Source organism: Physella acuta, unplaced genomic scaffold (assembly GCF_028476545.2).
Source record: "Physella acuta isolate Inbredline_101_S28 unplaced genomic scaffold, ASM2847654v3 ptg000051l, whole genome shotgun sequence".
In the NCBI taxonomy this organism is placed as follows: domain Eukaryota; kingdom Metazoa; phylum Mollusca; class Gastropoda; family Physidae; genus Physella; species Physella acuta.
In genome coordinates, this window is record NW_026731571.1 from 647,045 (window position 1) to 666,178 (window position 19,134).

General features: G+C 43.1%; 1 protein-coding gene across 2 annotated transcripts; it reads left to right on the top strand.

The window, feature by feature from the left end:
• The first annotated feature begins 7,430 nt into the window (after window positions 1-7,430).
• On the top strand, window positions 7,431-17,134 carry LOC131946427 (protein FosB). Of its 2 annotated transcripts, none has more exons than XM_059307189.1 (4): window positions 7,431-7,899; window positions 9,414-9,773; window positions 12,335-12,442; window positions 13,612-17,134. In XM_059307189.1, exons 1-4 carry the CDS (start codon window positions 7,591-7,593, stop codon window positions 14,200-14,202), a joined length of 1,368 nt encoding a protein of 455 aa, XP_059163172.1. In that variant the 5' UTR covers window positions 7,431-7,590; the 3' UTR covers window positions 14,203-17,134. The 2 variants fall into 2 exon arrangements, with proteins under 2 accessions (XP_059163172.1, XP_059163180.1); XM_059307197.1 differs by lacking the exon at window positions 7,431-7,899 and adding an exon at window positions 8,169-9,249.
• The last annotated feature ends 2,000 nt before the right edge of the window (window positions 17,135-19,134 follow it).

A 19,134-nucleotide genomic window follows, 5' to 3' on the forward strand; every position in this document is an offset into this window, starting at 1 on the left:
TTGGTCAGGTGGGGGTGGATGGGTTGGATGGATGGGGGTGGATGGGTTGGTTAGGTGGGGGTGGATGGGTTGATCAGGTGGGGGTGGATGGGTTGGATAGGTGGGGGTGGGTGGGTTGGTCAGGTGGGGGTGGATGGGTTGATCAGGTGGGGGTGGATGGGTTGATCAGGTGGGGGTGGATGGGTTGGTCAGGTGGGGGTGGATGGGTTGGTCAGGTGGGGGTGGATGGGTTGGGTAGGTGGGGGTGGATGGGTTGGACAGGTGGGGGTGGATGGGTTGGACAGGTGGGGGTGGATGGGTTGGACAGGTGGGGGTGGGTGGGTTGGTCAGGTGGGGGTGGATGGGTTTGTCAGGTGGGGGTGGATGGGTTGGATGGATGGGGGTGGATGGGTTGGATAGGTGGGGGTGGATGGGTTGGTCAGGTGGGGGTGGATGGGTTGGATAGGTGGGGGTGGATGGGTTGGATAGGTGGGGGTGGATGGGTTGGTCAGGTGGGGGTGGATAGGTTGGATAGGTGGGGGTGGATGGGTTGGTCAGGTGGGGGTGGATGGGTTGGATAGGTGGGGTGAGAGGGAGATAAATCAAATCCACAAATAATATGATAAAGGGATTTAAATCAAGTAGACAATGAGCATGAAGTTAACACGGCTATTGACACGAAGATAATATATTCAAACCAAAATACCAGTCCCACTCAGGTGGCACACAGATTACTGAGTCATTAACAGATCTATAAATAGCCGTGACACGCGTCGTCTGGTCCAGCTAGATGACTAGTGACGAAACAGTGGGGTGTGCGACACGTGATCTGAATCCATCAGCGGCGTCACCGTAAAACAATAAGTCTCACCATAAGTCTCACCGTAAAACAAACCTTTTATAATAAAACAATAAGTCTCACCGTAAAACAATAAGGGTCTCACTGTCTCACCATAAGTCTCACCATAAAACAATAAGTCTCACCATAAAACAATAAGGATCTCACTGTAAAATCAGAGTCTACCATAAAAGAAGGGCCTCAACTCCCACCGCCAAAGTTCAAACATTTCCTGCTGTACCTTTACTTTGTTGTTTTCACTTTGATTTCTCTCTCTTTGTTGTTGCTGTTGTCACTCCCCTTGTTTTTGTGTTGATTCCCATTAAAGTCTGTTACTCCCCTTTCCTTGTGTTTACTCATCTTTGTTTTTGTTTGTGTATACCTTTGTTGTTTGTCTGTATTTCTTTTGTTAAGGCAGTTATCCCCCCCCCCTGGGTTAACTCAGTGTTCCCCACGTTACTCCCCTTGCGTTAGTCTCTGTCCTTTCTGTCGTGTCTATTGTGTAATTCCCCTCTTCATGATGAACTGAACACAAGAATTTAGGCGCCACACTGGACTGGAACTAGTTTGCCGTAATTCTAACAAATACAGATTACAGTACTGATAGTATGCCGTAATTCTAACAAATACAGATTACAAGTCCTGATGTTTTTATGAGTTGCACGTGTTGTGGTAGGTCACAGTGCAACAGTGCAGGCGGTATTGGGTTTTTGATTAACTTGTTTTGTTGGTGTTGCTTGTCTCAAATATGAAATCAGAAGAACAATTTATAAGGAACACTGCACCATGACATTCATTTTATATAGGGCCTATTATATATATATATATATATATATATATATATATATATATATATATATATATATATATATATATATATATATATAATTCTCTTCTTCGAGCCGTTAGAAAACAAGCTGCAAACGCTCTCCCTACCTCCCCACCCCTACATGGTTTTAGTGAGCTGTGTTCACTCTAAATGTTTACAAGCAGAGCCAACGATTTTAAACGTAGGGGGGGGGGGGGGGGGGGGAGGAAGGGGGGGGGGGGGGGTTATGGTCCTTAACGAGCTACTTATAGTGTTTTAAAGAAATATTTTCAGTGTCAGCGTTGGTACTGTCGAATTCACAAATTATGAATTATTGAAAATTAGAAACAACTAAATAGCGGCGTATGTTATGCCGCGGGCCGGCTCGTCTATATATATAATTCTCTTCTTCGAGCCGTTAGAAAACAAGCTGCAAACGCTCTCCCTACCTCCCCACCCCTACATGGTTTTAGTGAGCTGTGTTCACTCTAAATGTTTACAAGCAGAGCCAACGATTTTAAACGTAGGGGGGGGGGGGGAGAAGGAAGGGGGGGGGGGTGTTATGGTCCTTAACGAGCTACTTATAGTGTTTTAAAGAAATATTTTCAGTGTCAGCGTTGGTACTGTCGAATTCACAAATTATGAATTATTGAAAATTAGAAACAACTAAATAGCGGCGTATGTTATGCCGCGGGCCGGCTCGTATATATATATTTCTCTTCTGGGAGCCGTTTGAAAACAAGCTGCAAACGCGCCTTGCAATCCCCTCTCTTCCTCACTAGGCATAAATCAACCTCCCCCACCCCCGCATGGTCTGATGAGCTGTAGTTCACTCTAAATGTTTACAAAACAATCGTAGAGCAGGGTTTGGTGACGGCTATTAGGGGCAGATAATTCAGTTTGAAACTATTTTAAACTTAGAGGAGGTAACTAAGAGGAGGCTGTTTTCAGGGGGGGGGGGGAATGGGGGTTTAGTGTTTTAAAGCAAATATTTTCAGAGGCAGCATTAGTACTGTCGAATTCACAAATTATGAATTACTGAAAAGTAGAAAAAACAACTAAATAGCGGCGTATGATACGCCGCGGGTCGGCTCGTATATCATAATCAGACATTGTTAAACACGCCAATCGTGTCTGTATTTTAAATATTTAAAAAGGGAAGTAATACAGTGTTAACATGGTCACATTTAAGTTAATTAGAGTTAGTTCCCCTGTTTTCAACTTTATATTTTATATTTTACTTGTAAGATATTCGTATATGAGCTAAAGGATTGGCATGTTTAGAGTAACAAAACTTTTCTGCTACAGATCTGCTACACTTCTGATAACAACGACGTGTAGACTCGTACATTGAGACAGGCGACGTTTGAAGGGGTGTGGGTACCTGTAGAGTTACGCCACATCGTTCCACGTCTTTAATGGCTGAAACTGGAGAACAGGGTCTCTTTGACCTGGGAACAAAAATGGAAACAGACATTTAAATGGATTCCCAAATCTTTACAAATAATTTCCCAAATCAAGACCTCAGGCAAAATGAAGACCTCGGATATAGATCATGCAAAATGAAGACCTCAGATATAGATCAGGCAAAATGAAGACCTCAGACATAGATCAGGCAAAATAAAGACCTTAGATATAGATCAGGCAAAATGGAAGCACGAAGAAAAGGGGACACAAACGTATCAGACAGCAGTGTCAACGGTGTGGGGGTGGGGGTGTAGACGTGACGTCATCCAGGTAGGGAACACCAAAATAAACGACTGCCAGCTTTTAATTAACTACTTAATTAAGTACATCTTACGTCACATGTATGGTGGTGACACAGAATAGGGCATGTGTTTTATGTTGTGTGTGTATGTGTGTTTGTGTGTGTGGGGGTGTGTGAAAGTGAAAGCGGGGTTAGCCATGTCGGTGGTTGTCAATGGTGTTTATGTAGGGGGTTGTCACAGCATTGTCCAGTTATATTTTACGGTATAGATGCCATGACATCACAGTGTTCAGGGCTAATGACATAAGTAAAAACTTATCACAAGTAGTTTTTTAGAAGTAAAAAAATTTCTTTTCGCGTAATCTTAGGCAGCCTATCAATATGTAGCTATTTTCAAATCATTAAAAAATAATAATTGCGGTATAAAGCTACACTAGCTACATTTCACGTCACCGAATAAAAAAACTTTGCTGTCCGTTGTTGATGGAATTTCCGAGAAGTAAAATATTTTAAGTACGGAACTTGTTAAGTTAAACCCAGCGAAAGCCAGCAATCAAAGTGTGTGGGTCCTGGCTGTGGGGGCTCAACCACACGGATCACCTGTCACACAGCTCAGGTATGTGGCTAATGTACCTGGCCGGTCATTGTTTCACCAGTCCGTCTTGATTGAATATTTGACATACCCGATACGCACCTGATCTGATAGCAGCTCATGATTGGACGTATCGATGTGGGGGGAGAGGGGGGGGGGTCGCCACCTGCAAGTTTGACATTTTTTGCCAGAGGGGTGGGGGGGGGAGGCGGATATAAATCATTCGTGTAGCGGCGATGGACGTGCAAGGGGGCGGGGGTAAAGAGTGCCCACACCGTGATGTAGGTACGGCCTGACACCAGTACAGTAGCGTAAAAGGGCGGGGCTCAATTGGGGTTCGTCACCACCACACCATCTGATGGACATTGACCACAGGTACTCCCTCCAGTTGAAGGCCATTGGTCACATGTACTCCCTCCAGTTGAAGGCCATTGACCAAAGGTACTCCCTCCAGTTGAAGGCCATTGACCACATGTACTCCCTCCAGTTGAAGGCCATTGACCACATGTACTCCCTCCAGTTGAAGGCCATTGGCCACAGGTACTGCCTCCAGTTGAAGGCCATTGGCCACAGGTAATCCCTCCAGTTGAAGGCCATTGACCACATGTACTCCCTCCAGTTGAAGGCCATTGACCACATGTACTCCCTCCAGTTGAAGGCCATTGGCCACAGGTAATCCCTCCAGTTGAAGGCCATTGGCCACAGGTACTGCCTCCAGTTGAAGGCCATTGGCCACAGGTAATCCCTCCAGTTGAAGGCCATTGACCACATGTACTCCCTCCAGTTGAAGGCCATTGGCCACAGGTACTGCCTCCAGTTGAAGGCCATTGGCCACAGGTAATCCCTCCAGTTGAAGGCCATTGACCACATGTACTCCCTCCAGTTGAAGGCCATTGACCACATGTACTCCCTCCAGTTGAAGGCCATTGACCACAGGTACTGCCTCCAGTTGAAGGCCATTGACCACATGTACTCCCTCCAGTTGAAGGCCATTGACCACATGTACCCCCTCCAGTTGAAGGCCATTGGCCACAGGTACTCCCTCCAGTTGAAGGCCATTGACCAAAGGTACTCCCTCCAGTTGAAGGCCATTGACCACAGGTACTCCCTCCAGTTGAAGGCCATTGACCACAGGTACTCCCTCCAGTTGAAGGCCATTGACCAAAGGTACTCCCTCCAGTTGAAGGCCATTGACCAAAGGTACTCCCTCCAGTTGAAGGCCATTGGCCACAGGTACTCCCTCCAGTTGAAGGCCATTGGCCACAGGTACTCCCTCCAGTTGAAGGCCATTGACCAAAGGTACTCCCTCCAGTTGAAGGCCATTGACCACAGGTACTCCCTCCAGTTGAATGCCATTGGCCACAGGTACTCCCTCCAGTTGAAGGCCATTGACCACAGGTACTCCCCCTATGACCACAAGATGTTGCCTCCGTGTACATGTGGGTAGCACTAAGGAATCAACAAAATAAATACACACGTTTGAAAATTTCTAGACTATTCTTTCAATACACTTTATCAAATGTGAATACACTATCTTATGTCTAATATTGTTTTTATTCGACCCTTCGCCCCTCTTGAATTTGAAGGGAATACTCTTAGATTATGTGAAGAACAATAAGTAGGCCTGCATCGAAACAATGCTTACTATTAATAGAACATGACAATTATTATATTTAAAGAAATAACTTTATATCCATCTTTTTAGTGCATATATTAAAGCTTGTAGTAGACGTTTTATATAGGTCTACCGTACATATATTTTTATTTCATATTTTTGTTCTTTAAAACAAAATAAAAGCTTTGTCATATGAAGTTAAAGTACAAAATAATTTCAGTGATAAATATCTATATATGCCCTATATTTTTTTTAAAAAGTTTTAATAATAAGCCTAATTATTATTTACAATACATATAGGGAGATCTTTGCGCTTCAGAAAAAAGTGTGTATGCCAGGTTCTAATTTAGTTCACTTGTCTCCCCCTTTTATTAAATTCAGCCGATTAATTTTTTTAATCGCAGTAAATCACTGATTATGTGATAGCAAAATATATCCAGATCAGATTCAGCGAAAATTGAAGATAAAAATGGTAAGAGTAAAACATTGACTGCATACAGAGGCGTAGCGAGGGGGGGGGGGGCGGGGGATGCGGACCGCACCGGGTGACACCATTTAGGGGGGCTACACCAAGGCAAAAAAATAGCAAAGTATATAGAGAAAAACTTGAGGGGGGGGGGTGCAATCAAAAGTTTGAGGGGTGGGGGGGGGGGTGTGCAAATCGAAAATTTGAAAGTTTTTCCCCGGGAAGGGTCGCTACGCCTCTGGGGGTGACACCATTAAGTGCCGCACCGGGTGACACCCGACCTCGCTACGCCACTGACTGCATCATTCTTATAAAAACCTAAAATGAAAACCAATTGAGGCCTACTCAACGCTGAGGTTGCTCAGTAAATTTTTTGTTTTTAATTTGCGGTTGTTTTTTTTTTTTTTGTTTTTTAAATTACAGTTTTGAGAGTTGTGGTAGGCTGAGGTGTGACGTCATTTTAGGTGTTGGGTCCTGGTTTTTAATGAAGATTAGTGACCGGTGTAAAGACTTTCTTCGCCCCCCCCCCCCCCCTCCCGAAGAGATGCCTGGAAGAAACACTGTTAGTGACGTGGGAGGGAGTAAAAATCGTTACATATCATGACGTTACTAGTGCTTTATTTACACGTTGTTCTGTTGTTTTTTAAAATCACGAGCACTGCCGTCTTAATTTTACTTTTTACACGCAGGATACGAGTTTTATGTTTGATTTAAATTGTTAGCACTTCGATGTTAAAGACAACATGTGGATGACCACCATGCACCCGACCCCCCTGCCCCTGTCCTTAGGAAATACTGAAGTAGGTTAACTATTTAACTAAAATATTTTTAATACGTCAGGGCCTCTTTTAATTAATTTTAAAAACGTTACGCTAAATTGTGTTATAATTATATAATCTATTTATGGTAAATTTAGACAATTAGCATACGTATTTTGTTATTAGGCTATGCTTATTTTTGTTTATGAAGCCATGCGCCGTAGCGGATGTGTTACGTAAGTCAAGGCCCAACAATTTTTATCAACCTTGGAATAGCACCAGCAAAAAGCATTGCGCATGGCTAGATGACATCACCAGATAAAAATAGGTCTTCGGTTTTTCCAAAAAGGTTCACGCAGGGGTAGTTTTACGATTTTGCTTTAACGGCATGTATTACTTGAGAAACAAAAAAATGTTACTAATTTATTTAAACAACTTTGTTACTGTTAAAATAATAATATAAATCCTCTTTGAGTAAATACATCTGTTATATAAATGGTTAATTAATCAAATTACCTAAACAGAGCCTCAAAACTTTTTTTAAAAATCAATAATCTGAGCACATACGTTGACGATAATTAACAATAGAATAGAGGCGTGCATTAAAAAAAGCAAAAAAAAAACAACATAATTTTATTAATGATAGTTCACATAATGTGTATTTAAATTTTACACAGAGTTTAATATTTTTCTAAACATAAACAAGGCCGAAGTTCACCCAAATAAACATGACGTGATACGCAGCTTTGCCAAATTTGGCGAAAGATTGTCACGTGACACCGGTTCTACAAATGACAAAATGATGTAATGTTTCCAAAAATAGCAAATGATTCACAGTGACTCAGGTCACTATATGAGCGGCTGTGCGGGTTTTCCGTCTCAAAACGAAGTAGTGACTCATTCCTTGAATCTCCCTCTCTTGTTACCCGTCTTGAACTGTATCGTGAATACATTTTGGCGCATCATATTAAAGCCTGGGATTCCTGAAATTTTGGAATTATACTCGCAGAACTTCAAAATGTACACATCACAAGCAGATACACCGACAGCTTCTGGCAACTATCTTGAGTCTGCCAAATACGTGGCAGACATTTTATCCTCAATGGCTAATGGCGGAGTTGAAAGCTCGTCAGCGGTAAGTTTGTTGAATATTTGTTTCATCTATTTTGAGTCACTTATGCTCGGATTTATAATAAAAGTACGATTTTATTAAATCAAAATAATCCTACTAGGTCTAGGAACTGCTTGACTCTCAATGTTTACAGGATTTACTGTATAAATTTCTAGATCTAGAAAGAAAACCGAAAATCAGTCCTACCCTTCGGGTCGGACGATTTTCGACTTCACCATTGAGGAATTTGTTTTTTAACCAGGGAACCTCTTTGTCTTACTCATCATTTGATTACAAGAATACTACTAGATCTAGATCTATATTTATATTATGTAATGGGACAAATATGCACGTAGGTTTAACCTTAAAGAGCTGAGGCTAATTTAAAGTTCCGCGTAGGCCATCCAAACTAGCAAACAAGCAATGAATAAGGACTTTTTGCCAGGCTGACAGCCTAGTGTGTGACCAAGGAGCGTTTTGATTGGCTGGGAATGACCTCAGAAATTTGGGGGGGATGGGGTCACTTTTAAGTATTGTCGCATGGATGATGATTGAGGGAGGTGGTTGTAAATGTATTTTAACATAGCACTTGAATGAATAGTGTCATAATGCTCACAAAACTTCAGAGCAACACTACTAGATCTAGATCCATAGGGATATTACTCTCTTTCATTCATTGCGTTCTATTTTTCGTAGATGATTTCTTACATAGTGCGGATTTTCGTGGACCTGACTACAAATAAATGATTGTTTCCAATATAAATAGATGCCTAAATACAAAATAATAGTGTTTGTAAACAAAAAGGGCAAACAGTAACATTTTAAAATGCAAACAAACAATTGGCAAATTTAAAAATTATAATGGAGTTTTTTCAAGGAGTAGCAGTGTAAAAGATCAACTGTTATACTGGAGTTGGAACACCTCCAACAGAAACTCAGTTTTATGAATAATAATCAAAATCAATTAAACTGCTGCCTGTGATATTATTGTTTGGCTGGTTTGAATGTTAGATCTACATAGCTTTCTCAAGGAAATAAGTCATTGTGAAAAACTGCCTGACAGTATTGAATTTGATCTTTAATTTATTGTCAACAAAAAAAAACATGACCATGGATTATCATAATCCCTTCAATGTTTACTCAGAGTATTATTGCCCACCATATCAAGCATCTGGTTATCAGTATTCTTCACATAGGCAGCTCCATCCTTCTCAAATGCAGCAGCACCAGCAGCATTCTGCAATGCCACAGAGAAACTATAATAATAACATTATTGGTCCTCCTACACATCAGCAGCAACCAATAAGAAATCAACTTTATTATCCACAGCATCAGAACCCAAATCACCATTCTATGCCATCCAGCTATTCACCGGTTGGCACTTTAACTTGATCTCTATTTTAAAGCAAGCGTGTTGTAACTTGTGTTTTATATATTTTTTACCTATATCAATGTTTTACTTTTTCCTGTACTTTGAAAATCATATTTTTATTTTAAATTCTCCATCTTAAAGTAGTTCCAACTTGTTTTCTTTTCAGTATGTGCCTAATTTCTTAGTCTCATCTGGCACTGGCCTAACGCCAACCCTGACCCCAACTACACTTGCTAACATAGAACAAACATTTATGGAATTGCATTCAAATCAGCAAAATGGAAGCCGTGATCCTGTGACACAAAGTGGCTTTGTTCCTCCTGTGGTTGATCCTGGTCACAGTGCCGATGTTTCACAAGACAGTCTAGATTACTCTTCTGAGTATTCAGATGCTGAATGGGAACCCAGGGCTAAGCGAGGGCGTTTATCACAAGACTACAAGAATGTTGACATCATTGTGACATCTACTGGAACCATTAATGCTGCTCCACAACGAAAATATACCAGAAGAAATAAAGATGAGAAGGTAAGCCAGTACATTCCTAATACTTTCTTTGATAATTTATAGCATGTGCATGCATTTGCCATTGTTACTTTTCATGGCCTTGGGTACACATAGCACTCCAGCACTCATGAACCAGTAGATGCAGCCTAGACAATCACTGGGATACAACCCAAATAATAATTAACTTACTACAACGGTAGTAAAAAAAAAGAATGATTCACAATCGAACTTGCTATTCAAGTTCTTCTTAGATATGTTTGGGTAAAATGCTTGTAGGTATTTGTGTTTCTGAAATCATTTATGGCCAACAATTTCAGCAGTTAAAAAAAAGGTTCATTCAGATGGGATAGTCAACCATATGAAACCATATATCACAGAGATGAAAACTTAGAACAAAAGCTTATGGATAAATGAGCTACTAACTAGTGGTTTCTTGTTTAGCAAGGAGATATGTGGGCCAATAGCTCTCACCTAACTTGGAGGGAATAATTCTCTTGTTTAAGAAATTAATCTTCCTCCACCGTTTCACCCCCATCTTTTACCTCTTATCAGTATGAGTCATTCAAGTCAGTTTTAAACTGTGCCAAGGCAATGTTGTATCCTTAGCCTAGATCATTTGATCTTTTCAACTAAGATATAACACTCCATTCCCTGACCTGATCTTTGACTAGATCATTTGATCTTGTCAAGCATTGAATGTTATAACACTCCATTCCCTGACCTGATCTTTGACCAGATAATTTGATCATTCTTGACCTGACACGTGTTGTTTCACTGGCCCAGTGCCATTTACCCTGATCTACCCTTAAATATGGTCAGCTGTAGGCTGATAATACTAATATAACTTAAATTCAGTCCTCATCCATCTTAAAATGGCTTAGGCTAAGGATGTGTACAAATGACTACATATAGATGACCAATAAAATAGTTTTTTAATAAGGCAATAACTATCACATAAGGGCTACACTCTGATATCTTTAGTAAATCTACCTCCTAAAGAATGGGCTAGTATTATGCCATTTAGTGTTTTCATTCGTAATTTTCTGTCATATTTTACAACGGACCTTATCTTATTTGTGATATTTGAGTATTGTAATTGTAGCTTTGAATGAGCACATTTAAAGGCAAGACAGCATTAATGCCATAGCCAATTGTCAGTGTGGATAGGTCCCAGCGCTAAATGTCAGTCGGGACTTGTGAGCTTTTGATTTGCTCTCATTCCCACGGCTAGACTCGCCCGCCCTGTCGTGGGTGGCACCTCATTACACGGCCTTCATTTATACAGCCGGGCTTATTGTCTCCGTAATTAGCATACAATGAGATTAGCATTGAATTTGTCCACGGTAGCGGCTGTAGCACCCCCCCCCCCCCCCGTGTAGAGGCCGGCTTGGTGAACACTGCTAGCTCCAACAGCGGACAGTTGGTGTGGCTAGAGCTCGGTGGTCTCTTACAAGTGGCAACATCAACCACCGCCGTGACCACTGCGTACATGGGACTCTGGCCGTTTACTCCCCATCCATTCTTACCAAGTCGGCGTCTGCTAGCTTGGTCCTGGCACACATCAGCTGATGCCAGAGTCTGTTTGAAAACACTTCCAGGATAGATCGTCATAACTTTCATTATGACGCCCTGGTGAAACGTCCCGTTATGTTGCACGTTATCATTGTCCAGCGCGATCAACATTTGTTACAGAAATCTTGTTTGGTAACATCGCATTAAACGGGGGGGGGGGGGGGGCGCTCCCGGTCCATATCAGCGTTAATTTCCCTTTGGGCAGGTTTTAGTGACCGCTCACACTTTAACTGGTAGAATGTCCCAGCCGTAACACGTGACCGCTTCCACGTGACCGCTTCCACGTGACCTTTGGATTAGTCCCCAGATCAAACATTTCGTGTCCCCGAACCGAAAAGAAATAAAAGGAAAGTTCACCTGAGTGTTAGCGGTTTTTTTGGGGCCGCGATCTTTCTGATCTCTGTGACGATGTGATGGGGAGATAGGGGGGGGGGGAAGCTAGCGGGCTCCACCCAGCTTGTTTGATGCTGGCTGGGCACTGAATGGACGGACATTTGGGGAGAAAATGGCTAAGATTTAACAGATGAAGCTAAGTGGTAGTTCGCTCCCCTGGGTTAACGGAAAGGGGGTCACTGTGCAGGCGAGATGATGTCACACGTTTGGTATGGGCCTCTGTGACTCATACTTTAATTACGTTTTGATAGTTGTGGCGCGAACGGCCGCGGCGTGTGACGCTTTACTTGTTGTTCTTTTTTTATAGGGGGGGGGGGGGGCGGATCGTATACTAAACACGATTCTAAAAATATTACTAAATTAGGACCTAAGCAATTATTTTTTTCCCTTTTGTGTTTAAACTTGAGCACGGAAAGCTCTGTAATTAAAAGATCGGGGAAATTCAAAGTTTCGAGATCACTTAGCCTCACTTTTTTTTAACTCTTCCCAGTTATTCTTTCTCTCTCTCTCTCTCTCTCTCCCCCCCCCCCCCCCCAATTTATGTGTCTCTACTGAAAGATATTCTGGGTTAAGTAATTTGGTCCTAGTTTTCTAATGTGATTAACTTTAACTTTCAGCTTCCACCAGAGGAAGAAGAAAGACGTCGAGTGAGGCGAGAACGCAATAAAATAGCAGCTGCCAAGTGCAGACAGAGGAGAGTTGACCACACCAATGAGCTGGTTGAGGTGAGCATACAGCACTTTGTCCAGCGGCATGCACTTGTCTAGTCAATACAGTTTGTTAGCTCTGTTGTTGTCCCACACCATTCCTTCATACGTTGCTGTTTGTGTCAGCTCTGTTGTTGTCCCACACCATTCCTTCATACGTTGCTGTTTGTGTCAGCTCTGTTGTTGTCCCCCACCATTCCTTCATACGTTGCTGTTTGTTTGTGTCAGCTCTGTTGTTGTCCCCCACCATTCCTTCATACGTTGCTGTTTGTTTGTGTCAGCTCTGTTGTTGTCCCCCACCATTCCTTCATATGTTGCTGTTTGTGTCAGCTCTGTTGTTGTCCCCCACCATTCCTTCATACGTTGCTGTTTGTGTCAGCTCTGTTGTTGTCCCCCACCATTCCTTCATACGTTGCTGTTTGTGTCAGCTCTGTTGTTGTCCCCCACCATTCCTTCATACGTGGCTGTTTGTTTGTGTCAGTTCATTGTTGTACCCCACCATTCCTTCATACGTGGCTGTTTGTGTCAGCTCTGTTGTTGTCCCCCACCATTCCTTCATACGTTGCTGTTTGTTTGTGTCAGCTCTGTTGTTGTCCCCCACCATTCCTTCATACGTTGCTGTTTGTTTGTGTCAGCTCTGTTGTTGTCCCACACCATTCCTTCATACGTGGCTGTTTGTTTGTGTCAGCTCTGTTGTTGTCCCCCACCATTCCTTCATACGTTGCTGTTTGTGTCAGCTCTGTTGTTGTCCCCCACCATTCCTTCATACGTTGCTGTTTGTGTCAGCTCTGTTGTTGTCCCCCACCATTCCTTCATACGTGGCTGTTTGTGTCAGTTCATTGTTGTACCCCACCATTCCTTCATACGTGGCTGTTTGTGTCAGCTCTGTTGTTGTCCCCCACCATTCCTTCATACGTTGCTGTTTGTTTGTGTCAGCTCTGTTGTTGTCCCCCACCATTCCTTCATACGTTGCTGTTTGTTTGTGTCAGCTCTGTTGTTGTCCCCCACCATTCCTTCATACGTTGCTGTTTGTGTCAGCTCTGTTGTTGTCCCCCACCATTCCTTCATACGTTGCTGTTAGTGTCAGCTCTGTTGTTGTCCCCCACCATTCCTTCATACGTGGCTGTTTGTGTCAGCTCTGTTGTTGTCCCCACCATTCCTTCATACGTTGCTGTTTGTCTGTGCAGGAAACTGAGAAGCTGGAGGCAGAGCAGAGCCAGCTGGAGTCTGAGATCCACAGTCTGCAGCAGGAGAAGGACCAGCTGGAGTTCATCCTGCAGGCCCACCAGCCCTTGTGCAAGGTGGACGCCCAGAGGCTGAGAGGCTCCAAAGTGAAGCAGGAGCCATCAGGCAACCACCACCCACCCTGTGGCTCCCTGGCCCACTCCCACCACGACACCCCTGCCCCTGAGAACCTGAGCATGTCCCAGACATCATCTTCCTTTGCCACCAACCTGTCCACAGCGGTGACTACCTCAGCCTCTGGGGGCCTGGAGACCCCAGTCATCACCTCACGCCCCAACACCCTGCCACTCATCAAGAGGGAGCGTGCTCGCATGCTCTCTGTCACCTCGGCTACTGGAGTGACCATCAACACTCCGACCTCTGGCGTGTCCATCACGCCCTCGTCCCTCTTCTGTCCTGGCCTGGACAGTATGGTGGATGGCTCGACTGGCCTGACCCCCCTAACTGGCATGTCCTGTTCCAGCCAGGTCCAGAGGAACTCAAGTGAGAGCAGTTCTGAGGCTGTGGGCTCCCCTACCCTCATATCCCTATGACCATATGAATGTGCCAACACTAGAGGGAAAAAGAAGGTTGCTTCAAAAACCATAAACCAATCCAAATAATTCAATAGAAGAAGGGATTTTACTATACAAACATACCTCAAGATATTACAGATCTAGTTAGTTGGCTTTATGTTTTGTACTAATCAGAACTAAGAAAAATGTTTGATAACAAATAGAAGAGTATTTATATAAATGGAGAAAATCTATCTGAATCTCTTGCTCTCACCAAATGCTGTCATTGCTAGTTTTTACACAATTATTTTTTGTCTACCAGCCTTATGAGAACATTGATAGGTTGATTGTGAACTATCATGAGCAAACATTGTCAATGATTTGGACAAAACTTTGAATGTCTTATATTTTCACAAGTGGAGCTTTGAACATTCAATCTACGAGCTGTGCTGTATTTAGGTGTCTGCTTGAGAAAACTGATGTGCAATATTTGGTATTCCTCATAATACAATCTGGATGAAGCGGCTGTGACATTGGATTTGTGTTGCGTCAAGTTTCAATGTTTTGCAGCAACATGCATTGTTTCATCATTGTGGTTTTTTTTATATTTGATATAAAACTTTGACATTTGATGAAAGTTCTTTACAAGCTTAATGCAAATGTATTATTTACTGGGCTTTTGGCCTTTTGATCATGTCTTGTTCTCACCATCTGTTACTTGCATACATAGAAATACCACTGAGCTTGTAGATTTATATTGAACATGTGTCGTTCAAGATCAAGATTCTAGTTTTCATCGTACTGGCATTTGAGAAGTGGCAATGCTGTTACATTTGTTGACACATTACAGTCTTGCACGGTGGTGGCGGACATATCATTCTCTTTGGTTTCAAGAGTTGTATACATTTTACACAATAATTTATCCATGATTATCTTCCCCTGACCTTCCATCTGTTGATTGCTTTTTTCTTGATGTAAACTCCCCATCTGGTTGAGTAGGTTGTTGCAGTCTTGTTTGTTAGCTAGTACATCCATGGATCAGGAAGAAGGAGGTAGCCTTTAGTTTTGGATCATGAAATATAGACTGGGAAGATAAAGTTAAATCATGAGCAATTTGCCTAGAGTGGGTTGGAGAAGGCTGGCGTAGAGTGAGGCTATACAATATTTGGAGTCTCCCCTTGTTCCCTTAACGTTGGTCTCTTGTGTGAAGTGTCATTAGCTAGTGGTTACAGAGCTGTTGCTAGTGGTTACAGAGCTGTTGCTAGTGGTTACAGAGCTGTTGCTAGTGGTTACAGAGCTGTCGCTAGTGGTTACAGAGTTGTGGCTAGTGGTTACAGAGCTGTCGCTAGTGGTTACAGAGCTGTCGCTAGTGGTTACAGAGCTGTCGCTAGTGGTTACAGAGCTGTGGCTAGTGGTTGCAGAGCTGTCGCTAGTGGTTACAGAGCTGTCGCTAGTGGTTACAGAGTTGTGGCTTGCATGTTGTAGCTGAGTATTGTTCACATCTCCATAGTGTTGCATGTTGGTGGCCGTGTTGTTGTTGTACTTTCTGTTTATTTATATGTTGTGGTTATCCCAGCTTCATCATACTTTGTTTTATTCAGATGGGTTTTTTATTGTACTGCTGATGATATGCATCATTTATATTTATTGTACGCAATTTATAACATGCATTGAAAACTTTTAAATATGTAAAAATAAACTATTGTATTTTATTTTATTTTGATACACACTGTTTTTTGTTTACATCAAGTTATAGATAAAAATAAACTATTTTATACATAACCAGATGTAGTTAAGAATGTGAAATACAGCCATTGTATAAATAGGCTATTGTGTGAATCAGCTAAGAGCAAGTTCTGAAGTGGAGATGTTGCAATGAACCATGACAGAATTAGTCATCTGCTAACGTGTTCTCCTTTACTCACAGAACATCTTTCTTCCACTGGGTCAAAGTGGTCTACATCGAACCTTCTCACACCATCACTTGTTGTGCCATCCAGCCATTAAATGCAAATAATTGATCATGCTATTTTGTTACCCTCGTAGGACATGGTGGGATTTGTCTGTCTGTCTGGGTGCTGAATTTAAACATGTCATTTCCAATAAGAATGTAATTGTGTCAATGAAAAATGAATGTGTGCAAGAGGTCATGTGAGGTTGTGTGAGGTCATGTGAGGTTGTGTGTGAGGTCCCACTGTGCTCCTACAGGACTATGCAATATCATTCCATGAGAGAAAGTAGGAGCTACTTTTTGACATCTTATTAACTCAGTGCCTACCCAGCTGTTTATTGTTGCATCAGTCTGTCATTTATGGGTCTGACATTTGATATAGGGGCTTCTGACATTTGTTAGATAGGGCCTGTCATACGTCTGTTGGCTAGAGGCTTCTGTCTGAAGCATGTTGGCTAGGGGCTTGTCTAACATATGTTGGCTAGAAGATTTATAGGCTTATGTTTTACTGCACCTTGCCCAGATTGTCCACTAACCCTAAGCAATTTCTGATTAAATTGATGAAATAATGTCAAATAATTTTTTATCCAGTTTATTTTTCCCCCACTTGTCCACGCATTTAGGAACGCCAAATTTGTAGCTAGGGATTTCTAAGCTTGCTGGCTATTGGTTGAAACTTGTGTTGATTTGCCTGCCTTTCTTATTTGTTCATGCTTGAACTGAGTCACGATGGTGTCAAACTCCAGTGCTTTATTAAGACAGTCCTATTGCACGATCAGATCGGGTTGGTTGGGCCATCCAATAAAGGATAGTTTAGGCCACCCGGTTGACAGGACGGCCATAAAGTGTGACATGCAAATGTTGCCAGGATGGCCATGTAGTGTCAGGCCATGACGTAAGCTGATTTAGACGGTGCTAACACCTTCCATTTTTTCTGGTTGCTGGTCTATACTGGTATCATTATTTTCTATGCTTTAACTGTTTTTTTGGCCATGTATTCTCTTACAATAAATGTTTATAATAAAATGTATTGAGTTTTTTTGTTTTCTTTAATGTCAACGGTCTGTAGGACGGCTGCTGATGGGGTTTGGGCAGCTGTAAGTGACAAGACTAGTGTGGCCAGACAACAGTGGCTGGTGTGGCCAGACAACAGCGACTGATGTGGCCATAGATCTACTAGTGTGGCCAGACAACAGCGACTGGTGTGGCCAGACAACAGCGACTGGTGTGGCCAGACAACAGCGGCTGGTGTGGCCAGACAACAGTGGCTGGTGTGGCCAGACAACAGCGACTGGTGTGGCCATAGATCTACTAGTGTGGCCAGACAACAGCGACTGGTGTGGCCAGACAACAGCGGCTGGTGTGGCCAGACAGCGGCTGGTGTGGCCAGACAACAGCGGCTGGTGTGGCCAGACATTGGCTGGTGTGGCCAGACATTGGCTGGTGTGGCCAGACAACAGTGGCTGGTGTGGCCAGACATTGGCTGGTGTGGCCAGACATTGGCTGGTGTGGCCAGACAACAGCGACTGGTGTGGCCATAGATCTACTAGTGTGGCCAGACAACAGCGGCTGGTGTGGCCAGACAACAGCGGCTGGTGTGGCCAGACAACAGCGGCTGGTGTGGCCAGACAACGGCGGCTGGTGTGGCCAGACAACAGCGGCTGGTGTGGCCAGACAACCGCGGCTGGTGTGGCCAGACAACAGCGGCTGGTGTGGCCACCACTTGATGTCGTCAAGTGAGGATGTGAGCCCGACGTCCCGTCACTTCCGCCCGGGTAATCCCAACCTCCCAGACAGTCAAGACGTCCCACTTAAGCCGCCTTACTCGTCATCAAGACGCCTTACTCACGCGCATTCTTAGAAGGTTCGCCGACAAAGGCCTTGACATACTCAAGGATTATTTACGTGGATTTTTACATTTTCTTCAAAAATTCGGAACAACTAATAGCAAATGTGACGGTGAAAGGTCACGTGGTTATCTTAAGAAATCAAGAAGTTGACTTAACAATCTAGTTGTTTGAAATCTTTTGGCCACTTATGAGATGGCAAGAAACATTCGATCCCACGTCTCTCGCGCTTAGCCCAGTCTTCTGTTCAAATCAGGCAGTCACCGCTAGCACCAGCTAAAGTAACAAGGCCACCCCACCTAACTATCACCAACGACCACGGACAACATCTCTAACTACTACTACCAATGTACCACCATCACCAACGACCATCACTAACTACTATCACCATCACCAACGACCACGAACCATCACCAACAACCATCAACATCACCAACAACCACCATCACCAACGACCACCAATCATCATTAACACTACCACCATCAACAACGACCACCAACCATCACTAACATTACCACCATCTCCAACGACCAACAACCTTCACTAACACTACCATCATCACCGACGATCACCAACCATCACTAACTACTAAGGCTACAGGAAACGAATGAATCTCTGACAGAGGCGTAGCAATGGGGGGCAGGGGGTACATATGTCCCCGGGCGCCGACCTTAGGGGGCGCCAAAATGGGTTGTAAAAACAAATTAAAGTATCATTTTGGCTGCATTTTTTCATTATAAATAGTTTGAGGTGGGGGGGGGGGTGCAAATCATAAGTTAGATGGGGGGGGGGGGGTGCAAATTGAAAATTAGCTCCCGAGGGGGGCGCCAAATTGAACGTTTGTCCCCGGGCGCCGGGAAGGGTCGCTACGCCTCTGATCTCTGAACAAAAACGTGGATTCACTTCTTTAAATAAACCGGGAGTGATCTCCCAAAACTTTCTCGAATATTCTTATATAACTTGGAATATAGACATGATTTTTAATTACTTAAACTTTTAAAAATAGAATAGAATCTCATAGAAAAAAAAATTGCGCACCAAGCGAACGCCAAAACAAAATATGCATAATAGTGCGCAATATTATTAGTACTTTATAAATTTACATCCGTTTTTTTGAGAAATAGGAAATAGCGTAAATTAGTACTTCCGGTCAACGGAAATTACTCAAAATT

Coding starts and splice junctions, on each gene's coding strand:
- LOC131946427 (XM_059307189.1), top strand. CDS start 7,591: ATGATTCACAGTGACTCAGGTCACTATATGAGCGGCTGTGCGGGTTTT. Junction 7,900..9,413: donor GAGTTGAAAGCTCGTCAGCG/GTAAGTTTGTTG, acceptor TTTTCTTTTCAG/TATGTGCCTAATTTCTTAGT. Junction 9,774..12,334: donor GAAGAAATAAAGATGAGAAG/GTAAGCCAGTAC, acceptor TTTAACTTTCAG/CTTCCACCAGAGGAAGAAGA.